The 23,912-nt window shown below is 37.9% G+C and overlaps 1 protein-coding gene across 3 annotated transcripts; it reads right to left on the reverse strand.

Annotated features, from left to right (window-relative positions):
• Positions 1-23,591, reverse strand: KDSR (3-ketodihydrosphingosine reductase). 3 transcript variants are annotated; one of them, XM_064506906.1, is made up of 10 exons: positions 23,275-23,591; positions 16,180-16,269; positions 15,005-15,061; positions 11,742-11,807; positions 11,486-11,581; positions 10,241-10,432; positions 8,638-8,721; positions 5,809-5,892; positions 3,840-3,941; positions 1-3,353 (listed from the first exon to the last, which is right to left on the reverse strand). In XM_064506906.1, the coding sequence occupies exons 1-10, from the start codon at positions 23,380-23,382 to the stop codon at positions 3,339-3,341; spliced, it is 894 nt and encodes a 297-aa protein (XP_064362976.1). In that variant the 5' UTR covers positions 23,383-23,591; the 3' UTR covers positions 1-3,338. The 3 variants fall into 3 exon arrangements, with proteins under 3 accessions (XP_064362976.1, XP_025971388.1, XP_025971389.1); XM_026115603.2 differs by having other exon boundaries at positions 1-3,490; XM_026115604.2 differs by lacking the exon at positions 23,275-23,591 and adding an exon at positions 22,563-22,684 and having other exon boundaries at positions 1-3,490.
• Between the last annotated feature and the right edge of the window lie 321 nt (positions 23,592-23,912).

Below are 23,912 nucleotides of genomic sequence, written 5' to 3' on the forward strand. Positions count from 1 at the left end.
TTATAAGCTTTGTTGATTCTCCATTTATTTGAGTAATACAAAATATGAAAACTAGTTTACAGTTCTGGCACAAAAATGATGAAGCAATAAGCACAAAGTTTCTTTTTACAAATAATGCTATACATTTTTACGCTTTAAAAGTGCCTGTAGTTTTTCACAGCAAATAACTTTATTTATCTATTTCTTTTTTCTTAGTAAAATATTATATCTATTTAAATTGCACATGAACACCTTGGTGAAGTAAACTATTTGTAAAGTTATAATAAATCTGTATTTAAAGCAAACAGTCATTAGAAACTACATTGAATGGAAGAAGATTTGGTTCAACTATCAAATCCTAAATTGAATCTTAAAGACTGACTGGGGGGGGGCGGGAGGAGGGGGAAAAAAAGAAAAACTAAAGAAGAGACAAGACTGACACATATGGCACACGTATAGATTAAATTACTGACAATTTGACTAAAAGTAATAAAGTCTATTTGAAGTTCTTCACAGATCTAACATGCTGCTAAAACCTTTGGATGCAGGGGTTTTACTACATTTAGACTGGCAAACTTTTTAGGCAGTTAATCATTTTTCCACAAGACCACAAGGCATCTCCTTCACTTAATACTGGACCTTAAAACGACCATGTTGGTAGATCAAGAATGGGCATAAGAAAACAAAATGCCTAAATGGTATTAGGTTGCTGGAGTTACAAGTTACTCTGTTTTGACAACAGGACAGATGCAAAGTTTATCAGTTAAAGTGAACTGCAGTAATTTGTAACAATGAAAATGAGAACACTTAAGGATCATTTTTCCACAAAAAAGAAAAAGCCTCACAAACAAACCACACACACACACCCCGCACCAGCCTGGTTCAAACTTCCAGAATTGCTATGGGACTTAATCTACAGTTTTACAGTCAGTGCAACTACCTGCACTATGCAGAATTAGGTGTGAACTTCCTAAGTCTCTACCAGGGACAAAACTTTCACCCAGTATTTATTTTTCTTTCTTTAAAAATACCTGTACCAAATTATATCAATCATTATTTGCAGAAGTGTTCAGTCAAAACTTTCAGAAAAGGTGACTGGTGATTTAAGATGTCCCACTTGAAATAACATAAAGAGGCACAGTTTTCATAGTGTGCACGCTCTGGCTTTCTCGATTATTATTACCATTTCTTAAATGCAAACTCCTTAAGAACCCAAGTTGAAAATCCAAAAATTCAAGTATCTGCCAAAGTCTTATTGGTTTTAAGTCCTGGCCTTCATGCTTGTGTTGATGTAAAGTCATTTTCGTTAGCATTTCTTTCAAACTACAAAACAACCGATTCACCCATTTTTGGTATCCTTTTGCAGATGTTCAAAGAAATATTTGATTTACGTTGACATCTGATAAAAGATAAAAACTAACATAGATAATAGGGTCCCAAAAGCATTCTTATGTCTCTTTAAGAAACATAGCAACGCTGACAATGCATGTACAATAAATGCTCCATTATATGCCATTCATGTTAAGCAGCACAGAAAATGTGTATGTGGACTAGATTTCTTTGCACTAACACTCAGTTGTTTAAAAATACAGGAATACACACTGTTCTCAAAATTATTATAGGCATGCACAACTTCACATATCTAAAAAAAAAAAAAAATCAGGAGGCAGGTCCTAAAGTATAGGCTTTGTGAAGAATTCTGCAATGCCTCAACATTTGCAATCTAATGCAAGTCTAACAATATAAAATGAGACTGCCAATGTGACAGCCACCCAGCTATTGTTTGTAAACCAGATATTGAAATAAGTTTAGTCCATGTGAACAAAAACAAGTGATCAACTGAATTGAGAAAGGGAAAATAAACAGCCTCAGTAAGTTACATTTTAAAGGTTGTTCCAGTTGTTAACCACCTATGGTCTCTCATCTTAGTGCAATTGAATACTCCTCCTTAAATGGGTTTAGAGAGTATCTTCATAAAAGTAATCAATTTTGCCTATTTGGCTGTAAATTCTACTTTTGAGAAAGTGAAAGTGCCAAGTTTTACCAGCAATTATAGATTCAGAGTATGGACTGAAAATAGGACATTTAAAAACACAGCAGTGTTAAATACAAAGTGTGCAGCTTTTGGGAAAAAAAAGGCTCACAAGGCACTTGCTATAGTGGTCTGCTAAATGAACAGTATATACAGTGCACCCTTTAACATCAGTGTTATGCATCAAGCTTTTCCAATGTTAGATGCTTAGATTTATTAGGAACAACCATTGGGTTCTGTGTATTCTGGCACAGTTATGCAGCAGCCTTGATTCATACAATGCAAGTGAAACAAATTAAGAGAGAAGAGAGTAATTTAAACCAATTCTTGCCATGTGAAAGTTTTTTGTGAAGTGATAAAGTTAAGTACAGAATGCCATTCTGACATCCCCCCTCCCTAGCTACCCCAAAAGCTACATTCCTGCTACTGGAAAAGCCCGGCATTTTAATTACAATTGATTCCATCATCAACTAGTTTGGCTCATCATTTGCAGTTTTTAAAAATAGTGTCCATAACAGTAGCATAATGCTACTTTCCTTTCCAGAGCAAAAACTGGCAGGTAAGAAAATAGTAAGCATCTGAAGAAGTTATACACTAATTTCAATGGCTTAAAATGCTGAAAGTCATAAAACACTGTGATACTGGTTTGATTTTTCTGTTCATAATATACTTGAAAGGCCAGAAGAGCTACAGACCCAGTCACATCTCCTAGCATCTCTGTGGGAATGGGTTCTTCATCTCCCTTTAGAAAGTATGCATATATTAATGCATACTTCTTAATTATTCCCAGACTGAGAAGGCTTGGATCATACAAATGTATCTGCCATCTTAAGGTTTCCATACTTGCATGTTGAACAGAATGAGGAAAGCTGTCATGGACAGAAGGATCTGTAGATTTGCCAAAGGAAAAGTTAACATTCTAAATTAAAAACAGTCCCAAGATGTTAGCAACAAGTACCAACTTGTTGCAGGGACTTCAATCTATTTCAGCCCAGAAAATCATGGTACTTATTTCATCTGTAAGCACCAATGTGAGAAAACTTAAGCATTTGTCCAGAATTACCACACACAGTCCATTCTGAAATTCTCCTCTTCAAATCATTTAAAAGAAGTTCCCAAAATTTTCTCCAACTCACAGTCACCCCCACCAGAAACTAGCTAATCCGTACTCACACTTTTGCATAGTTTGGCATTTTCTGGAGTTGTACTTTCATTTTCATTCATTGCTTTTGAGGGGACTCATCTGTCACATATCGGAATACTTTCAATCTAAAGCCTTCAGGAGATAAACTGGATCCCACTTAAGCAGCAAGCTGTCCAGGACTGTTTAACATTCTTCTTTCTATTTAACAATAAAGATTATTCAGTTTTATCTGCACTTTCAGACTTTTCTCTTTGCATCATGCAGCGACGAACTATGCTGTCAAAACTTCCTAGGTAAAATAGGCCAATGATGCGAAAAATGCCCATGCAAACAACCTGGAAACAAAGAGAAACAGCTTTCAATTCATTTAACATCTTGTGACTGTAGCATATTATTTACCCATGAAATAAAAAACAAGTTTCAGGTAGGTATGCAACATAACCTCAAAAAGAACAAACTCTTGAAAACCATCGAACCACTGTTTAACAGTTCAGCACTGAGTAGCAGGCACTAGTCTTAGCTTTCCTGCCAACTTGCTGCTTCAGCTTGGAAATACTAGCTCAGTCTCCTAAACCCATCTCCACTGTATCAAGAACCATTTGATGGAAAAACAATCAATATTTGCACAACATTTTACATTTTCAAGTATTTTAGATTACAAAATTGTGGCCTTCCCAAAATTACCTGCTGAAGACCTTCAGTAATAGAAGTGACTGGTGACATTCCACTGGTCAATAATGATAGCATGTAACCATCTGATCCAACTGAGCTGTTAAAGTTCCCTTGCTGGATGGGAAGAAAACAGTCATTAATAAAAATGTTATTTATTCAGTTGTGGCAAAACACGATGTGGCTTATTTTAACGTTACTCTTGCTGATCTTAGTTGACTTAAGTCAGTAACAAGAAATATTTATACGTAAAAAATATTAACACAATTAAGAATCAGAAAATTAAAAAATATTGTGTGCTATGCAGCAACACTGATAGCAAAAGAAATTCAATTAAAAATGCACTCCTCTCCTTAGAGAAGTGTGCTAAACTATTGCAGATTTCTTTGAGATAGAGAAAAGACTAAATTCCTTCTTGAAACATGCTCACAGGTGGAGAAAATTAAATATATTTACAAACATAGAGAACAAAATGCAGAGATGGAATTATACCCTAACTCTGTCAGATCAACAATTACTATTGTAACTGAAGAATAAAATGCTGCTTGCCTTTTGTTTAGGATTAGTTTGCTAACAAGGAGGGGGTTTTTTTATTCCTTTTCTGGTTATTCCAAATGCTAGATATGCCTTCATCTATGCCAATGATTTTAATTTGCTCTCCTCCAAACTGCAAAACACACATATCTTGCTAAGCAATTCAGCTGGCAGGAGAGAAAGAGGAGGACACAAACAAGAAAAAAGAAACTTTTCTTTTTGGACTGATTCTGTGGCCTGCCATTGGAAATAGCAGCTCTTTAGCTCCAACTCCCAGACTTCTTCCATCTGTTTCTAGCAGACTTCACAGAAGGAGACGACCTTCTGGAACATGTGGGTCTAGATCCATGGAATGGAGAAGTGAAAGGAGATGATTTTCCTGAATCAGGGTTTGGAATTAAGCTATGCATAGCAGAGGATATGAGATTTGATGGAGGTATTTCCCCGCGCACACCTGAAAGGACTGTGAGTCCCTACAGCACAGAGCTACATTTAACTTATCTTTTTGTCTCTCAATTGATGCCTTGAGTGCAAGGAGACCATATCTGAATTAATACACCACTTCAAGTGCTGGAGGGATGATACTGGTCTCCCGAAAGCACCAACACAGAATGCTGTGTGTGGTTGTACTGGGTATTAAAACTCACTACTCAGAAAAGGCATTGTGTGCTGTATTTGTAAAGATATTACAATAACTTCACAATTAAACACCTGCCGCAGAGGTAGGTCATGTTGAAGATCAAGAGAATTTGGAAGTGTAAAATAATTAGTTTCTAGGATTCAATTACCAGGCTCTTAAGAACATGAGATCATGTGTTTCAATTCTGAGTTGCCTACAACCAAATAAAACAGTGTCCTTGGTGCCCACTTGTCATTTTCTTTAAAAATGCAAGCATTCCATAGCACAAATCATAAGAAAAACTCAGAAAGGCAACATTCCCGTAACTATTGAGGGCAGGATTTTATGCATTTTAATCACTCGAAAATCAGATACTTCGTACGTTAAAAACCAAAAAGGCTATATTGCCTTAATTTATTGTAAAATTGTTTCAAAATTAACTCAGGTTCAAGATAAATAAGAGAGTCAAGGAAGCTCTGAGGTTAGACAAATGGCATTTGAGGCATAAAAAGTCAATAGAGTTTAATGCTTTAAAGAAAGTCATAACTTTTGAGACATGACATCATACTGCTGCATCATCTTGTTTTGTCTATAATGAACAACTTCAGACATCTTTTAGTTCCAAGAAATTGTATAAAACCATTTGTGGGCATGGTGGCAAGAACAGAACAAAGAAAATGCATCCCTTCCAAACTAACCAACAAAGAATACCATTTCAAGCAAAATAAGTGATTTTGTATTTAGCTTAGCCATTCTCTTATATTTTTAAACAGGCATTACATGCAATCCTAGTCTCTCCTACAAAGGTCTTTAAAAAGATAATTTACTTACTATGGCATCTTTGACTATAACTCTGGCCACTTGTTCTGCTTGGCAAACAGATGAGGTTTCAGAAATTAGCTTCGTCTCTAAAGGCTTTAGTAGGAAAAAGAGGATTATAAGTTTGACAACACACAGGAAATAAAAATATCAAGATCAAATTTTGTGTTTTTTGTCATGGATGACACCACCATCACTGTTAGCAAGCGGTATCATATTGCCAGCTAAAAAAAACTACTTTAAAGAGGTGAAAGCATCTTCAGAAATAATAGTCTTAATTTCATTAAGGGAACCGCCAACTTTTGAGTAATATTTTTTCTTGTAGTTTACTACTAAAAAAAAATTAAAGAGAGGGTTCTCCCCCCCCCCCCAAGTATTTTCTTCTCAACATAAGCTATCAAAAAGTTTAAACCATGTCTTCAACATATATGAGATGTGTTCATTTGTGGTTTGTGCCAGAAATGAAGAACAAGATAGGCCTAGAATATTTTAAGCTCCTACAAAAGAAAGTCATAAATAGATTTTCTTATTATTTCTCAAATTCCGTATGCCAGCATCCCTCACAATCCCTTTTTGTATTTTACTACTTTGTGTTTTAGAATATTTATGCCATTTTACCTCATTAGCAGAAAGCAATTACAGCAGTTATTTTAGCAATCATAATTCCTTTTACAAGGAGGAGTCTGGTCTGCTACAAGACCAAACACCAAAAATGTGTTTTAAAGTATTCAGAAGCAAGTTTGTCATTCATGTTCTTTTTAGGAAATGAAATGCTGACAGAACTAAATGCATGGCAATCTATTTAACCACTTAACATACCGTATAGAGATAGATAGTTCTGTTGATAAAGCAAAAATAATACTAAATTAAAAAAGAGCGAGTCAACTTGTTGTAATGGCTAATTCAGTTAAATGTAGTAAAAGTTTAACTCAAACATTCAAGCCTAGTCAAAGCAGCTTAACATGCATAAACAGCTCTGAGGAGATCAGTCCTTTTCTTAAAAACTGACACTGACAAAAATCAGCAACTTTGTCAGAGGAAATCAAACACCTTTTACATGTTTTCCTCCAGAGATATGGCTTATGACATCAGAACTGCATTTCATTACCCCTAAGTATTTTTGATCCCACCTGCCAATACCAACCAAACCTGAAAGAGGTATAGAGATTTCAAAGGTAATTATAATACTACAAGGTTTGTGAAAATCAGCAGGTGTTCAGGAAAGACAGACTAAAGTTAATGACATGTTGAAGACGAAGCAAGCAAAACCCATCCATTAAATACTTGATCAGGCTAGTCAGCCAGCCAAAGCACTGCTGTTTGTCTAGCAATTCTCTTGAAGAGGAAGGCGTAACAAACACAGGAAAGATGTACCCTGGTACCTGACATTGTCCCCCCACCTCCAACACACACCAATTTTAGTATTAAGGAGCAGATCTACTTGATGAACAACAAGGAGGAAAAAAACAACCACCAGAAAACCCCCTATCTCCTCTAGAACTTAAACTGAATGTAAGCAATGAGTACAGAGAAAATAGCCAATCCTAAAGAGATGCAAAACACAGTAACAGACATTTTACATTAAGTAGCATTGAGTATATGTAACAGTAACATTAAAGCAACACAATATTTGAGGCGCACTAGTCAACCATCAAGTTAGGAACAAGTCACCTGAAGATACATGTGTGCTGAAACAAAGCCTAAAGCGAAGCTTTGTTTTTAAGCCAAATCTCACGGGATCTCTTAAAAAGAGTAATCTTAGACTAACACTACATTTTGCTGGTGACTATTTCCATGAAACAGGATTAATGTTCTCTTCGTAATAGTCTGAAGAAGGTGCAAACTATACAAATATCTGCAGATATCTAATTCTGGCGCTTTATGTGGGTGTGTGGGAGGATACATTTAATATAGAAAAATCTATCTGAAGGAGATGAAGTAAGAATTGTATTATACAAGCCCTGCTGTTCCTATACAAAAGGTAAAAGAAAATGGAATTGAATCCCAAACTGAACTTCCTATAACATATGATGTTAGAGGGGTCATCTATAAAAGGCTGATCTACTTAGATATGAGATTTATAGCTCACAGTATGCAAAAAGTAGACACATTTTCTCTGGTTAAATGAGACTTCATTTTGAACAGCGGGCCTGAGTATGCACCTGTCTCACCCTTTTTTGATTTAAACTTTGTGTATGGACATGTCACATGACAGGCAAATAAATTTTAAAGGTCAAAACATTCATTTTTAAGTTAAGTCAAAAGAAAAAGGCCTACTGCCAACACACCTTTCTGAAAAGTTATACTGTCATCTGCACTAAAAACACAATGCAAGAGAGTTTCCAGCCTACTTTAATACTGTACACAATTTAATAGTCACCATTGTCATTGGGTATATTTACACAGAAGGGGTGGTTTGCAGTTTGCTGAAAGAACTGAGGTTCATTTTGATCTGTTACAACTATCAGAACAACAGTATTTTATTAAGAGGTAAGAAAAGAATAATTTTGGTTTATTAAGCTTTTATACCAAAGCAAATTGTAGTGCTTTTAAAGTTTACCATTCCATAGCAACATTTAGACAGTGTACAGAGACTTTACGATGCATTTCAGATAAAGATAAGCAATTATTTCATTTAAAGCCAGAACAGTAAACTACACAAAATTATCTCACAAGCTATTTAAGTCTGAATAGTCAAGTTGATAAAATTCAAGTATTTCTTAAAATCTTAATGTGCACCAGTTTCAAAAGTACTACAGAAATGAATGAAATCAGAAATACATTGCTTACTATGAAGCAACACTCTAGAAACATTAGAGTATTTTTGAAGAATTAATTTACCTTTGTTTTACTTTCTTCTGCAAAGCCAGGTGTGTCAGTATCTGGAGGATAGGCCACTGTTATGTAGATATTGTACGGTTTTACCTGTATTTTTACAGAAATAAACATTATCTTAATAAGAGACCTGTAAGTGTTGTCAATATACGTTTGTTAATTTCCCTTGTATTGATGAAATATAGCAAGCATGAGTTGAACCTCTTGCAGCTTTAAGTTCCCCTTACATCCAGCAAAAATTTGCAAAATAGCAAAGAACTCAAAGAGCCAGTTGTGTTTTGCTGTTTAATAAAATCTCTCTAGAAGCCTTACATTTGACATAAATTATTTGATAATTCCAAGTGCCTTTTAAGACATTTAGGAGGAATGTGAAAAGAGTTAAGCGCTATAATTTTACAGATTTCAGTTTTAAACATAAACCAAACCGTTGCTGAACACCAGAACCCAACTTTCATAAAGTCAAGGCCAACAAGGGTTCCACTGAGGCTGATTAGCGTGCCTTTTTATTGTTGCTCATGCCAGTATATTTTCACTGCTGGACAAATATGAAAAAAGTGTCAAAAATAATACTCAAGTTTGGTATATTGCAAAACATTCTATGTAAAAATACTTACAGAAATACCACACCACAGGCCCATAAGCTCCCTATTTATAATTTTGAAGAATTCAATCTTCACAAAAAATACCTGTCACCAGCTTTATACGCAAAGTGTCCAAAGAAAGAACCTTTGGTCACATTGTTCTATTTAGCAGCCCAGAAGCAGTTTAGAGGCAGCTTTACCCCACGTTCCTATCCTGATTAAGCCATAAAACTACACTGAACAGAAAGCAGTAGAAGTGATGACTATGCAAGCGTGTAAAATCAAACATGAACGCTTAATATATATGCTCTGGACAAACAAAATAAAGGCACTTAACAGAGGAACAAGAGCTGAAATCATTTTCATATCCATTTTACCTGTCTTACTACCATGATGTACTTACCAATCTTGCTCCATTGAATAGTGGAAAAAAAAAATGGCTGTTTTTCTTTGGTCATGAGCTAAACATAAGCTTAGGTCATTGCATAAGAAAAAGTTCATATTTATCAAACTTTAAAAAAAATGAACCACTGTCAACCAATCTTTTTTTGCGGACAATCATTAAGTTTGAAAAGTTTACTGTTTCATATGCTTCACACAGCACTCACCATGATCTCAAACAGCTTAGGAACCACTGACTTCAGCAGTGCCTGCTCATACATTCATGGAGCCTTCAAATACCATTCTGCTCTCATAAGAGAACTGTGAAATAGACTTTTCACTCAAAATCCAGTCCTTTTAGTTTAAAAAAAAAAGTTTGCACACATGGTGATCTTTACTTTTAAGAACAAACTGAATCTATTCCTTCTTATTGCAACTGAAATCAGCTTAGTTCCTGCAACCCCATCCAGAGCAACATCATTGTACTGATGCCAAAAAGCATCCAACACAGCATGCATCAGCAGTGTTGTGCAATATACACACACACACACACACACACAGAAAAAGCTATTTAAATTTGCTGGGCTACTAGTTAAAAAAAAATTTTTTGTTTAAAAGCAGAAATACTCATATCATTGCACACATACCTCCATTTGCAGGGCTTCAGCCAGTCCTCGAAGAGCAAACTTTGTTGGAGAATAAGCTGTATAGCCAAATAGGCCCAATTGCCCAGCCTGAGATGATACAAACACAATCCTTCCCATCCGTCGTTCCTTCATGGTAGCAATTACCGCACGACTTGGGTAAACACTACCCAGATAATTGACTCCCATTAATCTCTGTATAAATGATATTAATATGGTATTTGAGCTATACAGATTCAGAAGCATTCAGACGTTTGGCATCATTTCTCAAAAAACATATCACGCTGCTTTAATAGTAAGCTTAATCAAGTTTGTAGTTCTATCAGCTAGCAAAGAAAGAACAATTGCTTTCTAATCTATGGCTTCACAAACTGTTTATAGCTGAGAATCTCACCTCAAGCCAAAAAAAAATTTGCTCAATAAAGAAGCCTTAATAGCATTTAGGATACTGATAATACTGTGAAACAATGGCCTTCAGGGAAAAAAGAAACATATTTTAGGAAGAATCTGACTTAAACGGTGTCCAGGAAGCAACCCATTTATAGATGATCTATGAAAACATATTGAAATGAAAGTTTAAAGAGCTTTCTAAAACAGGAAACAGGAAGAAAACCCCTATGTATTTATGCATTTCTGAGACTTTAATCTTTGACAGGATAAGGGAAAGTCTTTAATTTCATTCTCTAGAAGGTCTAAAATACAACTAGTAGGCTGTACCACCCACATGAGGGAGGGATCAATAAAGTAATCAAAACTTTTTTTTTTTTGGTCTGTGTCACACACTTCTCAAGCTGCACCAAACTGCAAACAATTTGGGCACCTCAGAGTTGAATATTGGCAAGTCAGATTTTTCTGAAACAGGTAAAAAAAAAAAAAAAAAAGTATGAAAAGAACATGCTCACCAGAAAAAAAACCAAGACTATGAAATTCAGTGCCTTCCACAGTGTATTAGATTACAGAAATACATGTCAGGCTCTTTTGCCATCTTGAGGACTCACCCTGTACCAAACAGGTAATTCACTACTCTAACCTACTAGTGGATCAATAGCTGGGTGAGAAACCAATTACAACCCTCGCAAATTTAAAGCTAGGTTCTAGTTCAGAAAGCTACCACAAATCAAGTGTATAACTATTCATACAAAGTCTATAAAGGCACATGAATGTGGTCTAATTGTTGGAACAGTTGAATAAAAAAAAAAAAAAAAAAAAAAAAAAAAATCACTCATACAATAAAGTACGCTTACTTACTTCAAAGGAATTCACTTCAATGTCCTCAAATTTTCCTGTAACTGATGTTCCTGCACAGTTTACAAGCAGGTCAACTGGCCCCAGCTTCTCTTGAGCCTGGAATGGAGAAGGGATTAAGATGTTCATTAGCAGGAAAACTTCCTATAGCACAAAAATCATAGCTACCAGTATCATTATAAGAAACTATTTCCATCAGAAATACATTGCACACAGATAAGCTTCTTAAGAAACCCAGATAAATCAGTTACTTCCTTACCTGTCTTAGAACGTTCTCCACTAGTTCATAGTCTTTAGATACATCAACAGAAATACACAGCACAACCTAAAAAAATGAAGATGAAAGAATATTTTACAACATAATAAATCAAGTAACTGTGAACTCCAACCCTTTACAAAAAGGAAACAGAACCCAACAATGTATCCTTTCCAGCAAAAAGTAATTTTAGACAGAACAGTTAGTATTTCTCCCACACTGAAGAAAGCAAAATCCCTACCCGCTTTATTCTAGTATGATAAAGGTTGTGTTAATGTATGAATAAGCAGTTCATGATCCTCAAAGCAGCTACTCACATACAGTAAATTAGAAATTATATTTTGCATTAAGAAACACTACAGCTTAACTTACTTACCTAAAGTTCAGTAATAAATATGCTGAGTAAGGCAGTCAAAATTCCCCAATTTAACTTTCATTAGTACTAAATGCAAGTCAAACCACCAGTGTGGCCTAGCCTTATTTGGGGGGGCGGGGAGGCACGCTAGGAACTGGTTTTCTTGAAAGTTACTGATCAGTTTTAAGAAGACAATCTCAGAAACTCACTTTTGGAGCTCCTTCAAATTGACTTATGGCCAAAGGAAGTACTGCCTTTGGGGTATCACCTATAAACTGTAAGATCACTGCAAACTGCAGCTTGGCCAGGTATTTACAGGCAAGCTACTTCCTCTACTAAACAATCAGCAGAGCTTCAGGACAGTTCACCAACTTGAAAGCAGTAGCAATCTCATATCACAGTAAGAGGAGGGCTCCTATATTCTTGTTCTCATTTCAATCCCTTCCTTTATGTTGGTCAATTCACTTAGAAGCAGTCTGAGGTGAAATAAAGTTGTCACCAGTTTGTCATCAGTACACTTCATGACAGGTGGTTGTATGTGGACACAAAAAAAAAACCCAAACCAAACCAAAAAAACCTACCACAGTGTAACTAACTGCTGTGGCAGCTAGTCATTTGTCAGTTCTGCCTCTAGTCAGGCTGCAGCACTTATCTGAATAAACAGAATTTGCTTGCCGTTCCTGTGCAGCAGGTTGGCTATTCCTGCCTTCCAGCACTGTATGAATTTGAACAAAGTAAACTTGTGGCACAAGTTATCGGTGAGTCTCCATGCATCTCCCCTTGGGGCATCTATTAAGTTTTGGAAATATTTATCTTTTGCAGAAATTTGAGAATAGAATAATAGCTGAGTAAAGAAGGCATTGATATATTATCTGAATGTCTTTGCAAGATCAGTGAGGAGGTTTCTGCAGTTGAAATCACAGTTCTGTATCAGAATTAGAGCAACTGGTTAATGTACCAGACTGCATAGATCTGTCATTCATACTATGAACAACATACTCAAGAGCTACCACAGCTTTTATTGACTACTGTCACATTTTATAATGCACCTCTTTGTTTCTATTAGTATACTTTTTACCTTCTGTTAAAATACACTCATTACACTCACTTCCCAGAGCATGCATTGCCGCTCCACTCCTGGGAAATAGAATATGCTGCCAGAAACAGTCTAATGACCTCATCCCTGTTCCTCACCTTTTTTTCCAAATGACACATTTTGTTTAATATTAATGGAGCTCCTTTCACAATGAAAGCTAAATTCAACTCCCAGTGAAGTAACTGGAAAGATCCCCTATCAGGAAATGGATTTAAAAAACTGCAAAAAACTCTTAAGGGCAAATATTTTGTCCCATTGCACAGCTTTAACCATAAAGGCTGCACCGTCAGCATTCTGAATAAATCACATGCAAATGGTTTTAAAAGAACATTTGCAGAGTCAAACACTAAAGTGTACATAGGTGCCAAAATCCATGTTGTCCATGCAACCTGGTTCGATGAACGTATGAAGAGATTAATTTTGACATTATATAATAATCTAAAAAGTAATTTTTCCTGGGGGTCTTTGCCTCTTAGTTTCTCATCTAGTAAATGGAGCAAGCAGTCTGTGAAGCAGATCCTTCCCAGACATCATCTTTCCCTACACTCATTCAGCAATATTTTTGTACAACTTCTCTGAATTCAGCTATTCTCACCTCCCAAGTTCTTATTTGATGTTCCAGTGCAAGCTCTGCTCCAGACCCCCTGCCTTTTCCAGTTCTGTTCTTTGCATTTAGGTCAGGCAGGCTCCCCTGTGACATTGCCTACAACCTAGCAATGAGTACAGAAGACCCAGGCTATCTCTATCAGCCCTAGTAGCTATGCAAGCCTAAAGGCGCTGCTGCCGAAGGAGTCCTTTTCAGTCCGCATTGGAGCTTGTTCGGTGTTGAAAGTACTTAGCCAATCTGATAGCTCTTAGTAAGTGAAGACAGGATTTATAAATGGAGGTATTGAGAAAATTTAGTATCAGCTAGCACTAACATTCTTGCCTCCAAACATTGGGCTTTTTTCAATGATTCTTTTCAATGGATTATTGAATTTATCAATTCACCAAACTATAGTAACATTCACTGAAGCCAGACACATAATCCCTTACCCCATGCAAATAAATTGCATGGATTTGTAATCATGGAAGTAACAAAGTTCTGGAACACAACAATCTCACCATTTCCCCTCCCTCCTTGATTAGTAATATTGTGAAAAAAATGTTAGCAATTCATCTTGAAGTTATATTTTTTTAACATAACAAACTTACTTCCTTTAAGTTAGTACCTCAAAGAGCTCTAAAACAGTGCTTTTAAGCCTGAGCATACTAATTATTCACCAAAGCTCTGAATTCAACATGTGTTGAACCTTTAGCACTTACAAGTCTCAGAACTTCACAAACTTAATTTATCTGATAGAGTGCTTTGTCAGTGAAAAGAATAAGCATGGTGTAGTGAATTAAACCTTGAAAAGAAATATCAAATCTTCTTCCACAAGCCAACAGCTGTATTTATGATTTGTAAAAAGTGAGAGATTTGAGATTTAAGGGGGGGGGGGAGGTTGTCTTCCACTTTATCTTGAAAACTACAAATGCTTATCTACTGATAGTAAATGGCAGCTAACCAAAAATGTCCATTACACCTACAGTTGAAGACATCAGTCTTTTCCTCTGCTAAAAGCAGACTCCTGTACTTGCTGAGTGACATCAAATGCATCAGAGTTCAGAATACCGCATTTAGGAGGACAGGTATTTTTTGAATTCAAATACATTATACTGAGTCCTCACTTATTTTTATCAAACTCTTATGTTTTTATAAACAGGAATACTGAACACATTGTAGTGACTATCTTACAAACAAAAGAAAATAGCTATTTGTAGCAGCGATCTTACCTGTTTATCATTAACAGAATAGTTTTCTATTTCCTTCTTTGTCTGCAACAGCTTGTTCTGAAATGGATATAAGAACAGCTAAAGCATTGCAGTTATGACAGCATATTAGTCTTCAAGATTTCAAAAACATGTTGGAATATTCTCTAAAAAATAAAAGTTATCCTCAAATATATATAACACTATTGACATCTTACAGATTTATGAGTATGTGATCAAAACATCAGCTTCATCAAGCTATCGCAATTCATTTATCTGTTTTTTACTCTGTCTACTAAAATCAGGAAGTATTTCTATAATAGATTTAGTGCTTCCATTTCATATAACTGCACAGAACACCTAAAACAATGTATATTTTTACCTTTTTTTTATATTTATATAATATTACATAAACTATTCTGAAGAATAATAACTGTCACAGAATTACCACAGAAGTTAAATGAAAATTCTGTAAGTTCCAATTGTCATGCTCTTTTCCAGAAAAGTTAACTGTAGCTGTATTCAAGGTTATGAAAAGTTCTCAATTTTAAGTAAATTACCAAACACAGCTGAGACTGAGGGGGGAGGGGAGGTGCAATTTAAATCCTTTTATTTCCCAAAGAATTTTTTCTCCCTAATCAAACACCCCATTGTTAAAACTTAGTGGTTCCAACTAAATTTTACTGAGCACCTCTTAGCTTTAAACAAGCAAGCAAACAAACAAAAACACCCACACAAAGCAAACTCTGTGTCTAAGGCTGTCTTGATGAGTAGCTTTTGACTAGTACAAGGGATGATGACATGATTATCTGGCCCCAGAATAGTCTGTAAATTTTAAGTAGTTGTTCTTAATTCCCCAGTTGTCATTTACAGTAGGGAAATTTTACTGTTTTAAAGAATATAACACTCTTTCTGCTTTTGTCCTCTGCCACGGATCTAGACAGTAAAATAATGAATGCCATTAACAGAAGTGATAGCACTGGCAGAGTTTTAAAGCAAGCTTATCACAAATTCCATGTTGGACTACACTCTTTAACATAAAGGTAGCCTCCCTCCCCCAGTGTATTAATTTGAAATAATTAGGATCCCCTTAAAAAGTACACTGAAAAAAGTATGAACATTTATCAATTCAAAAATTATTCCCCAACAATAGAGATTTGTGAACATACTTTAGCCAGTAAAAATACACATAAGTTTACCTCATCTCTTGCAATCAGTGTTATGAAAGCGCCTTGCTTATAACATTCAATAGCAATACATTTTCCAATTCCACTGGAGCCTCCAGTTACCTGAAAGTTATTTAAAAATGGCAGCATTAGTCTATTATTCTCATCCCTTCTCCCATATCACAAAAGTCAAATGAAATGAAAATTCCAAAATGGATCAAGACTGAAGTTTCATCCAATGAAGTCTGAACACAAAGTTAGTTTACATATTACGAACTAAAAATAAAATTTGACTATCTTGATGAGCCTCTGTTTCTATCCCAAAACCAAAGTTATATCTCAGTGGTATTTTTGCTCATTTCTTATCCCAGGCACACTTAAACCTACTCCCATGCAGACTCTCTCATATGCTTTTGACGAAGTTCTGTATGTTATTTATATAAAAGACAGAAGTAGTTAGAAGTTTGAAATTATTAAAGTTAGCCATAAGAACCCAACTACATACTGTTCCCTTCCACAATTGGTCACAGTAGAAATTAGTTGTAAAAAGAAAAACTATAGATCATTTAAATGTAAACAGGATTTTTTAAAAATATCTTCTTATTTAAAAAAAAAAATCATTAATTCAACAATTGGTCTTCTCTAGGGTATGTCTCTAATCAGTCCCCCAGTCTGGTCCTTGGGCTGTCTCTGTCATCACTCAATTCCAGCTATGTGGAGATCCCAGTACCCAAGCCTCTATTACATTTTCTTATTCATAATTATGGTTTAGAGGAAGAGTCTTATATGCAAACAGGAAATAACAGTTTGTCTAGAGACAAATACAGAGTGATGGCTACAGGACTGCATCATATCTTGCAGAAGCACATGCTATGCCCAATTACACTAATAATACAGGTTAAAGCCACCTTAACACCTTTCTTGCTTCCCTCAGTAAATCCACATTGGAATTCCAGGCAGAACAAAAAGTAGACAACAATCCTGACCTCTCTTTTTGACTAAAAGGAAAAACATCTGCCTGATATTGCCTTTCAGATGACATGCTGCAAATTCCCTTAGATGCAGTCTCAGTCAGGTGCACCTTCAGCCCTTAAACAAAACACACAGATACCTTCTTTATACACCCAAATTGCTTGACTTGTCCCCTAACAGCATATTCAGATTTAAGTGAGATTAAGTGTTGTAATTATTGCATTGTGGTACAAATATTGCAACAAAATGGCTAGAACTAGTTATTGTAAAGAAAATCAGTTACTGAAGTGAATTCTGGAATACAGATTTTCTAAAAATTGGAAAAAGTGATTCAGATTCCTCTTACGTCATTTTTTCGTTCTTCATCAAAACTTTTCAAAAGACTTCACAGAAAGTTAACTATCATCTTCATTTTAAATAAAAGAAAATGGAGGCACTAAGCTAATCATTGGAAGAGCCAGGATCCCCTTTCTCTAAGCACATGCCTATCAAAAGCCTTGTGCTGTCTCCTCACCTGCAGATGCCAAACAGTTTTGTTTTCATGGACACATTATCCTTAAAACATTCTTTCCATTCCTGGAGGCAGGAAAGAATATTAAGAGTCAGAACCCCAGAAGTACACTCCCATGAGTCACCAAATTCTCTTCTTTCACATGAGTATTTTATCATTAACCTTCAAAAATGGCTTAGTATAAGTAAAATAAATCCAGCAAACAAATATTTACAATATGGTCTGCAACTTTTGACTTGTTTGTCTGCAGTCATAAACAGGGTGAGAATAATAGGAGCAACACTCGCAAGCTCAGCCTAATCTCTTCAGGCTTCCTCTATTATTAGGGATAGTTGCTTCATATTACCTTCTAATCGACTCTCTGCAAGATTAGCTTCACTACACTAACCTCTAAGGATGACTTTTAGACACATCGCCACTTCTGGAAATGCAAGATCTGGTCTTCAGCAGTCTGAACCAAGAACAACTGCTTTCAGAATAAATGAAGTCTGCAATTTTGGGTGTGCGTGCATGCATGTGTGAATGGGTGCAGGTATAGGTGAGTGTGCATTAACGATCTGGGACTTCAGCATAACCCCAGAATTAAATGCTTCATAATGGAGAGAAGTTAAGACTTTCAGCATACTCCCAAAACAGCTTGCAAGATTTCAGTACATCGTTGAAAGGATTAAAAGACTCAATTTGATATGTTCAGGCAGACCTCAGTTCCACAGCATTTATGAGCTGCTTCTACAGATTCTCAATGGCAGCAGGTACAACATCACAGCAACTAATTAATGCACGCAGGAGACTGTTCTAATACCATTTTTTGGCACAGCATTAAGTTGAGAGACATCTGATTGCTGCCTGCACAAATTGCTGAGCATCACAAACAGGTCAAGCACACCAGGGCTCGAGGAATTCTTTGAAGGTGAAGATACTGACATCATGGCTTTGACTTTTCAGACGATGCTAACATTCACTTCAGAAAGACAAGCTCTGAAGTCATGCAGAAAGGGGAAAATGATTTTTCTATTCAGTCACACTGAATAGGTCTCATGTCAGATATGTCAGTGACAAAAGGCAGTATCATTTAGCTGGGAGCTCTGCTGGTTAGGTGGGAGGTTGTTACTAATATGTGGGATGTTGTTACTAATACGCACATCTTTCAACAACATTCACCATGATTGCTAATGTAACAATTAAGAGAACATTTCTAACACTAGTAAAATCTTAGCTTTTGCCATAATGAAGTTAGGCTAACTGAATCTGTGAAAACTGTTAGATCAGTTACAGAGCCTATTACCTTTCACTTAGCAGCACTGAATGCATACTGGCTTCATGCTTTTAGACAGTGCTTTAACGTAAGGTATTTAGTTCCCCTGAAACGGAACCTCCCTGTAATCTGCTCCAAGTGGTCAGTATGCCCGAATAGATTCAAAATTACCTCCTGCTGAACCACTCAGATACATCCAAACCACAGATCACACCACTCCTAATACCAGAGCTACAGTGCCGAGACACCAAGATTAGCTCTGCTTAAAGCTGACCCAAGTTCACAGCAGTTATCAAGTTAACTGCATGGAAATGGCCAAACTATTTCCAGACCAGAGATGACCCTTCTGCATGCATTTAGGCATGTCCAATCTGAATGGGAGATAGTTACAGACAGAGAACATCTTTATATTCCTGCCATAGCTAGTCCACAAACTTTCATAAAGGACATTCAGACCACCACGAATTCAGTTTGTTTTGCAGAAATTGCAACATAGTTTCAGAAAGGTTAATGTTGAAAAGAAAGAGGGGGCAAGGGGAGGCAAACGGTGGTATTTTAGCAAGGACAGTTTCTAAATATTATTCATGAAATTTACAGAAGACTTCTTTTGCTGCAAGCCCTTAAGTTTATGTCAGATTCCACTTAGCCAAGCAAACTACCTCTGTAGAGGAACAGAAAGAAAAAGGAGAAGCGTGTAGAGAAGGTGCAACATCCCTGACGAAGGGAAGCAGTCAGCTTGATGCAGATGACCATGATGCAGGTGGAGCACGGATGCCTGCCTTATCCTGTCTATCCTCAATTTCCTGTTGACTACTACAGCCAGCTATCCAAATAATTGTTTATTCTCATAGGTGATGCATGCTAGCTTGTAACCTGTGACCTGAGGAGAAAGTTAAAGCTAAGAGCAAAATAAAAGATACATAAAAGTAGTTTTCCAGACTTTAGAGAAGAGGAGGGAAGAAAAAAAAAAAAGAAAAAAAAACCAAGGAGAAGTTCAGCATGAAAAGAAGCAGCTCTACTGAACAGAAATACCTTTTATATATTTAATTTTAGACGACTTCTCATTTCATGCTGGAAATAAAGCAAAGAATATTATACATGTAAAAGAATTTTGTTTTAAATAAGCTAGCTTGAGCCAATTTGATAGCAGAGAAGTCATTTTTATTTAATGGTGCCCACTGGGATCACCACAATACAGAGCTGATAAGAGGAAAAAACCCAAAATATCAGACCATTAATAATTTAGAGGTCTGCAGACTTATGAATAGCAGTCCTATTCTGTTCAAAGCAAAAGAGATTCCTACAACCATGATTCTTCCAGAAAGCATGCCTGGCATAACACAGTGAGCATCTCTATCACACAACTGACTCTGGCAGAGGATAGAGTAAAAAAACCAAATGCATTCTGCTTCAACTTTCTATCCCCCAAAGACTGCCATAGCCAGTTACTCAGCTTCAACTCAAACATATAAATATACTAACACAACAATTAGGAGTGTAGAGGGGTAATTTTTATGAAGGATTGGGTAGAGAGAAGAAATTCTTTTTTAAACTGAAAATTAAAGGAAGAACCAGTACATAATAACACGTCAAATAGTATCTGAAGTTGCATAACACCCTTCCTTCAAAAACATACAGATATATTTTTATATTTTCAACAGGCCACCAGAAAGAAGAATTTCTCAATAAGACATTTTCTGAAGCATAAGTAGTATTTATTGAAGCATATCTTGAAAAATTTTATTTACTGTGAAAGAGATCATTTGCCCCTTCAAGAGGAATTATCCAGCCGAATATGCAATTTACAGTTCTTTATTCCTTTTACTCTTTTCTTGTATTGAAAAGGAAAAAAGATGAACATATATAAATGTTAATACATATTTTAGCTAACTGATATTAAAGATGTATTGAAATATCGTGGTATTTTCCAGAGCAGTAAATTTGTAGACCGGGTTTAAACTGAGGCCTGACAAAGCTTACTAAATGTTGAGCTATAGTTTTATCAGAATCCAGTCACATACCGAAAAGAAACTATATATGAAGATTACATAAACAGATACTGGACCTCATAAGACTTCAGAAGAAGTCCTTAAATAACATTATGGTCCTTAAATAATTTCAGGAAGTCTTTTTGTCATGTCAGTAGCAGAAAACACTCTCAGTATATGATGTAGGAACTCATTTTGGACGCACAGCATGGAAATTCTCCCTAAACAAAATTTCTAGTTTAAAGTACCATTATCCAGTATTTTTCCTCACGTTACACTCGAAAATTTCAAGTCCAAATGGGTCAAACGTACAGAGTTCTTTTTAACAGAACCTACAAATCTAAGATTCAATGAACTTGGGAAGAATTGCTCTGTATTGCATTAGTTTTTCTAAATATTTTAGGAGAATACTCAAAACCAAAGCACAACAAATAGTTCTGCCAGCAGTGGCACTAGTAAAATTAGTTTCCTGTAGACTTGTGTCATGAAATTGAAATACATCTACAGCCTTTTCCTCCATCAGTATTTTAATACAATTACTCCTCTAGCTGGATTCTCAGTTTTATAAAAATTGCACAGATATTTATTTTCCTTTGCGACCTCCACTTGTGCCAAATTCACCTTAAATTGCTAATGCAATCAGCAGTAGTGGTTATGCGGTAGGGAAGAGGGGTATTCTCTAACAAGAGTATTTTCATCATTTTCAATTTTTTTTTTTTAAAGAGGCATTTCATTTAACAAAAACAGCACAGCAGCTTCTAGAGAAAAAGTTTAACCACATAAAGAAAAGGTAAAACTTGGGATAAAAGCAGAGTATATGAAAAAAACACCAAAATTTTGATGAAGAGTCCATTAAACTTTGTATTGCTGCCATTTCTGCATAAAAATCACATAAGACCCTCAAAAGTCTGCTTCACCTTTGCTTTTTCAGTACTAAAGGTTTTCTAAAAGCTCCTGCTTAACTAGCATTACTACTGTGGAAAGAGCGACCCATAACTAGAGATCCTTAATACAAGTTCTAACACATGTCCCATTGTATATCATGCTATAAAGCCAGTTACAGTACCCAGGTAATACAGTATTACATAAAGCAACTTAGGAATACCATTGCAACTTGGACAGGTGTAAATTATTCTGGGACAGCTCCATACTCCAAGAAGGAGCTCTAACAATAAATCAAAGAAAATAAAAAGGCATCAGCCAGAATGCAGAAAGTTTAATTTACAGTAGCTGTAAATTCATTTTTATCTAAAAGGCTTAACTTCCTGGGGATTATCTCAAACTCCCACTGAAAAACAGCGCATCTGCAAATGCTACTCACCCCTTGAAAACAAATTTTAACAAACTGGAAACCACAGCTTCTCTGCATATCTTGGCGATCTAAAGCTATGTCAGAAGAGCTGATTTTAGGCCTCAATTCTTTCAACTGCTTAACTCATTTGCATGATCAAACTCACAATTTTTTGCTCCACCTGCAAGCACCTGGGTGTCACTCTCCTTCCTTCCCCTCCCCAAGCTATACACCCATAATAACTTTTAGTGGAGTACTACTCATGAATTGCTTCAACAGTATACTCCTCTGAAAATTTATTTCTAAAGACTTACTTCTACCACTCTGAGTATATACAGTCAAAACACTGCCTACAGACATGGATATCCTCATAAAGATGAAAAGGTGCATGAGTGTCACCTGACCACTTCCTTTGTGTTGGTCTGTTAGTCTTCCCATTTCCTCAGTCTGACTCGGCCTTTAGAGCAAGAACACCAGAGACATTGCTTTTTGTTCATAAGCGTGCACACTGCTTAGACATCGTGGGAGATGCTAAGAAAAAATAAAACGCACGGTAACCAGCAACGCCAGGAACACGAAAGGGATGTTCCGAAAAGCCAGCACTAAGACCGGAGGTGGCATGCATTTCTGGTGACTCAGAAGACAGGCTCAAGTCGGCAGAGATACGCAGCGCTTGTCCGAGTCATCCATGCAGGTCATTTCCTTATCACTCGGACCTGAGGCGCTTACGCTGTGGTAGCTGCGGGAGCTCCAGCGAGCTGCCAAAATCCCCTGCACGCCACCAGGCGCCCCCCCTCGGCGCTGAACTTGCTCAGCGCGGCGCCTGCCGCCGGCCCCCAGCGGGATGCTCCTTCCCCTGCAGCGCGAGCGCTGCCCGCCCGCCCCGGCGGCCCTCCCCCGCACCCCACCCCACCCCGCGCGCTAAGCCCCAAAGGACAAAACGGCCGCCCCGCGCGGCGGGCAGGAGGGCGCGTAGGCCGCGAGGCACCGCCCTCCGCGGAGCCCTCCCTCACGCGGGGCGGGGAGGGTAACGGGGGGGGGGCGCCCCCTCCTCACACCCCTCCCCCAAGCGGCGGCAGCGCGCCCCCGGCCCGGCGGGTGCCTCACTCACCACGACGTGAGCGCCGGGCAGCTTGAGGGGCTTGGGGCTGATGAGCGGCGACACCATGTAGAGCAGGAGGACGAAGGCCACGATGAAGGCGACCGCCAGGAGCAGCATGGCTCGGCCAGGCTAGCGGGAAGCCGGCGGCGGGCAGGGGCGAAGCCCGTCGGGCCGCTGCAGGTGGGGGGCCCGAGGGAGGGAGCGCAGCCCGCCGCGGGAGCCGCGAGGGCAGCCTGCGCCGCAGCCGCTGGCGGGAGGAGGTAGGCCCCGCCGCAGGGCTCGCGGAGGGAAGGCGAGCCCAGCAGCAACTCCGCGCCCTCATTGGCTGCCGAGGCGGGCGCGGGCCGGGGCGCTGGGATTGGCCAGCGAGCGGGGAAGACGCTCTCGGATTGGCCGAGGGGCGGGACGGGGCGCGCAGATTGGAGCCTGGTGGTGTTTTCGGGGTCATCGTCGGAGGCAAGGGGCGGCGGGGAAGAGAGAACCCCTCCTGCCCAGGCAGCGAGCGGGCGAGCGTCTCCTACGGGAGGGGCGGGAGTCATGCGCCTGCTGCTCCGCCGGCGGGCGGTGGCTTCCCGCCGAAAGCGGGGGGGGCGGGGCGGGGCGGCGCCCTGAGGGGCCGGGGCGGGACCTTGTGTGGGGGGTGTCGT

Source organism: Dromaius novaehollandiae, chromosome 2 (genome assembly GCF_036370855.1).
Source record: "Dromaius novaehollandiae isolate bDroNov1 chromosome 2, bDroNov1.hap1, whole genome shotgun sequence".
Lineage (NCBI taxonomy): Eukaryota > Metazoa > Chordata > Aves > Casuariiformes > Dromaiidae > Dromaius > Dromaius novaehollandiae.